Genomic DNA, 5000 nt, shown 5'->3' on the forward strand with positions numbered 1-5000 from the left:
ATGGAAATAGGTCCAAAAGTTCAAGCTGCAGTCAACAATTAGATTGAAAATGTCTCTAATGTTATCTACATATGACAATCATTCACTAACACACTGCACACATGCTGCTCTTACAGTGTTTGTCTTGTGTCTAGTCCAAATATCACAATTATTAAATCAAGCAGCATTTTCTAGTCAAGCACAACATACAGTGCTGTTTTCAGAAATATGAGTCAAAATGAAGAGAGTTTCTGCTTAAAACCAGCAGAAGAATCTGACACTGGAGGAAGAGAAGTAATCTGATGTCAAAAGCAGAAAAGTGACAGAGTGTGTAAAGTGACAGAGTCAAACATGTCGTGTGTTTGTTATGGAGGTCAGGAGAGTCTGACACTGCGGGAGAACAGGAATATTTCCTCTACAGGACCTGACAGAAAACATGCCATCATCCAATTATGAGCTTCCTGCTCCTGACAGAGAGCATCTGCACAGGTTTAGCATTCACGCATAATCTATATGCAAATGAAGAACTATACACACTGTCCTTCAGCAGAACACACACACACACACACACACATTTACACTCAGCGGCCACTTTATTAGGTACACCTGTCTACCTGCACGTTAACGCAAATTCCAATCAGCCAATCAGATGGCAGCAGCTCACTGCATTTCTGCATGTAGACATGATCAAGAGGATCTGCTGCAGTTCAGAGCGAGCATCAGAATGGGGAGGAAAGGGGATTTAAGAGACTCTGAACGTGGCATGATTGTTGCTGCCAGACGGGCTGCTCTGAGTATTTCAGAAACTGCTGATCTACTGGGATTTTCACGCACAACCATCTCTAGGGTTTACAGAGAATGCTCCGACAAAGAGGAGATATCCAGTGAGCGGCAGTTCTGTGGGCGCAAATGCCTTGTTGATGAGGTCAGAGGAGAATGGCCAGACTGGTTCCAGCTGATAGAAAGGCAACAGTAACTCAAATAAGCACTCGTTACAACCGAGCTCTGCAGAAGAGCATCTCTGAACACACAACACGGCCAACCTTGAGGCGGATGGGCTACAGCAGCAGAAGAGCACACCGGGTGCCGCTCCTGTCAGCTAAGAACAGGAAACTGAGGCTACAATTCACACAGACTCACCAAAACTGGACAATAGAAGATTGGAGAAACGTTGCTGCTCTGATGAGTCTCCATTTCTGCTGCATCATTCAGATGCTCGGCTCAGACAACATGAAAGCATGGATCATCCTGCCTTGTATCAGCGGTTCAGGCTGGTGGTGGTGGTGTAATGGTGTGGGGGAGATTTTCTTTGGGTCCATTAGTACCAATTGAGCATCAACGCCACAGCCTACCTGAGTATTGCTGCTGACCATGTCCATCCCTTTATGAGCACAGTGTCTCCATCTTCTGATGGCTACTTCCAGCAGGATAACGCAGCATGTCATAAAGCTCAATCATCTCAGACTGCTGAACATGACGATGAGTTCACTGTACTCAAATGGCCTCCACAGTCACCAGAGCTCAATCCAATAGAGCAGCTTTGGGATGTGGTGGAACGGGAGATTGGCATCATGGATGTGCAGCCGACAAATCTGCAGCAACTGTGTGATGCTATCATGACAATATGGAGCAAAATCTCTGAGGAATATTTCCAGTAGCTTGCTGAATCTGTAACACCAAGAATTAAAGCAGTTCTGAAGGCAAAAGGGGTCCGACCCGGTACTAGTGATGTGTACCTAATGATCTAATTCACATCTTTGAATGAAAACACAGCTGATGACTTCCACAGTGGGCAAAAAATCAAATCCTACGTAAACCAATAGCTAGAGGTTTCCAGCATTCTTCAAATCATCTTCTTAAGCGTTTATCAAAACAGAAAGACTCAGTGTATTTCAGTGTGAACTGACCCTTAAAATGTGCACAGATCTCCATCAGGGATGAGCGAGTGTCTCCTTCAGTATCTCTTCACTGTGTGTTCATCATAAACTGAGCAAACAGTGAAGAGCAGAGCTTCAGTATCAGCTCAGTCCTCCAGCGGCTGCAGATCTACATTTACACAGCATCAGCTTCACACACACACACACACACACACACACACACACACACACACACACACACACACACACACAATATTTACACGTGCTCTCCTTCATCTGGAGCGTTCAGATTAAAGCATCTGGCAATAAAAGGTAAACAATGATAGCATTAATGCAGATTTCTCGAAAAATTACTAAATAAATAAATAAATAAATAAATAAATAAATAAATAATCTCTAATTAACAGTCGATTATCACCATGTTACACATTTTCTGATTACTAACATTGATAAATATTTATAAAAATGTATGAAAATTTATAACACAGAACCCCATTAAAAACACCAAAACTAAAACCAAAATAGTACACACACACACACACACACACACACACAAACATGTATATATATATAATGGCTAGGCCATCAGGAGTGTATGACATCATCAGAACAGCAGTATGTCACACATTACACAGATTCCTCATGAATATTCATTGAGCATCAGTGTTTAATAAACATGAGGGATGAGAGTCTGACGGCTGCAGGATGAGCAGGAGACTGGCTTTATTCAATTGGCCATTTATTAATAGCAGATGTGCTCAGTTCAGACTCACAGTATCGTCATTCATCTCTCTTGAGGGAACACTGATGATGATGATGATGATGAGGATGTGCTTTAAAGGCTGTTTACAGTCTGTACGAAGGCCTTCAGATCACTGGCACCTGTCGCTTTAAATGCTCCAGCTCTTTAAAGTGTGGATTCTGATTGGCTGTCAGTATTTTTATCATTATCAGTTGTGAAATATTTAAATACAGATTTCTCTGTCACTATGATTATATCTGACACGTGGATTTACAGCCTGATCTCGCAGAAAACAACAACTTTTCCTTTAAGTTTTTCAGCAGTGAATTCATCAGAATTTTATTAAAAGTAATTCACCATAGCAACCACCCAGAGCAATCCAGAGCATCCTAGCAACAGCAGATCACTCAGCAACCACTCTAACAACTCATACAGCATACAGCATAGCAATATCCTAGCAATGACTTAAAACACTATAGCAACCGCAGAGCACTCGGCAACCACTCAGAACATACTAACAACTGCTAATATTCTAGCTACAACTTCAAACACCATAGCAACTCCTCCCTAACAACCATCGCAACACACCAGCACTGTAGCAACCACTCAAAACACCATACCAACTGCAAAACTCCCGGCAACTACTCAGAAAATTCTGACAACTGCATCGCAATATGCTAGCAACTACTTCAAAGCACCATAATTGCACCTCCCTAGCAACCACCCCAACACACCAGCACTGTAGCAACCACTTGAATTACCATAGCAACAGTGGAGCACTCAGCAACTACTCAGAACATTTCAACAACTGCACAGCCATATCCTAGCAACCACTTCAAACACCATAACCACACCTTCCTAGCAACCATACAAATCACCAGCACTGTAGCAACCACTCAAAACACCATAGCAACAGCAGAGCACTCTGCAACCACTCAGAACATTCTAACAACTGCATAGCAATATCCTAGCAACCACTTCAAAGCACCATAGCAACTCATCATTAGCAACAACCCTACACACCAGGGGCCTCATGTATCAACGCTGCGTACGCACAAAAACTTTGCGTACGCCAGGTTTCACGCTCAGAATCGCTCACGTTTGGATTTACTAACAATGAACTGAACGTGGGAATGTGCGCAGCTTCACGGCAGCTTTCTGGCTGGCGTACGCACATTTTTTGTGCGTGTCTGTTTTATTTCCATTGGCGACTCCTAGAGGCAGTTGTGTTAAATTCTTCTCTACAAAGTGTCTGAGCCTTGCAATGGCAGCTGTATGAGACGAGTTCATCTAGCAGGTATATAAGGTTTCCATACCATACAGTTGACCAGCTAAACATTAAAGCACAATTTGCAGCGGTCGCCGGTTTCCCCAATGTAATCTGAGCGATCTACTGCACGCACAGTGCTATAAAGACACTATCTGAAGATGAATTTGCATGCGTGAATCAGAAACATTTCCATTCAATAAATGTGCAAATAAAATATGATGCACAAACTTATTGATGATTCCTACTTGTCTTTCTCATGATAAATAGTTGGCAAAATCTGATATGTAGCGGGGAAAAAACAAGAGAGAGTTCATCAGACGCTGGATTCGAGCCGAGTTCATGCTCGAACGTATCAATTTATGATCACAAGCGTCTTACGAGCGCGCCACTGAAACTGTTAAGCGTCCTGCAACATTTTACAGATACAAACCACACTATTTCTTTTTTTTTAATGCACTCAGTGCGATGTTCAGACCCAACTGTGTTGACCGCATCAGCTAAACTCTCCCACTCTATTTTTTTCTTTTGTTGTTAATTCCGGAGAACAAACTTGCAAATAAGACCACTTTTCTCCGGTCTACCTCTGAAAGCAGCACCTCCAATTCACATTCTGTTCAAAGTTTCTCTTTTTGCTTGATTTTGCCGTTGCTTTTTCGTTGGGTTTTGCCATTAGCATAGTCATTAGCATATTCATACGGGGGAGGAGGCAGGGAGGGGTTTTGCGCTCGTGCATGTTGCGCTCAGTTTCACGTTCATTCAGATGTATGAAGAGAATATGCATGGGATTCGGCGTACGCAGTGTTTCATACATCTGAAATTTTTTCTGCGTACATCTTTGTGCGTACGCAATGTTTTAGTAAGATTTCCACGCAAGTCTTCGTACATGAGGCCCCAGCACTGTAGCAACCACTTAACACACCATAGCAACAGCAGAGCACTCGGCAACCACTCAGAATATTTCAACACCTACACAGCAATATCCTAGCAACCACTTCAAACATTAAAACCACACCTCCCTAGCAACCATCCCAACACACCAGCACTGTAGCAACCACTCGTAACACCATAGCAACTGCAGAGCACTCGGCAACCACTGAGGACATTCTAACAATTGCATAGCAATATCCTAGCA

General features: G+C 42.8%; 1 protein-coding gene across 6 annotated transcripts in view; it reads right to left on the reverse strand.

Annotated features, from left to right (window-relative positions):
• gxylt1a (glucoside xylosyltransferase 1a) overlaps positions 1 to 5000 on the reverse strand; it is a 43867-nt gene that overhangs the window by 10940 nt on the left and 27927 nt on the right. For 2 of the 6 annotated variants that reach the window (XM_073942448.1, XM_073942445.1), the window contains one exon: positions 1 to 2045. This exon is cut by the window's left edge and continues 98 nt beyond it. The exons of 3 other annotated variants lie outside the window; for them this stretch is intronic. In XM_073942448.1, coding sequence (XP_073798549.1) covers positions 1998 to 2045 — 48 coding nt within the window. In that variant the 3' untranslated portion in view covers positions 1 to 1997. The remainder of the gene's footprint in view (positions 2046 to 5000) is intronic. One more of the 6 variants, XR_012400022.1, reaches the window with a different exon arrangement.

The sequence above is a fragment of the Danio rerio genome, chromosome 25, assembly GCF_049306965.1.
Source record: "Danio rerio strain Tuebingen ecotype United States chromosome 25, GRCz12tu, whole genome shotgun sequence".
NCBI classification, from domain to species: domain Eukaryota; kingdom Metazoa; phylum Chordata; class Actinopteri; order Cypriniformes; family Danionidae; genus Danio; species Danio rerio.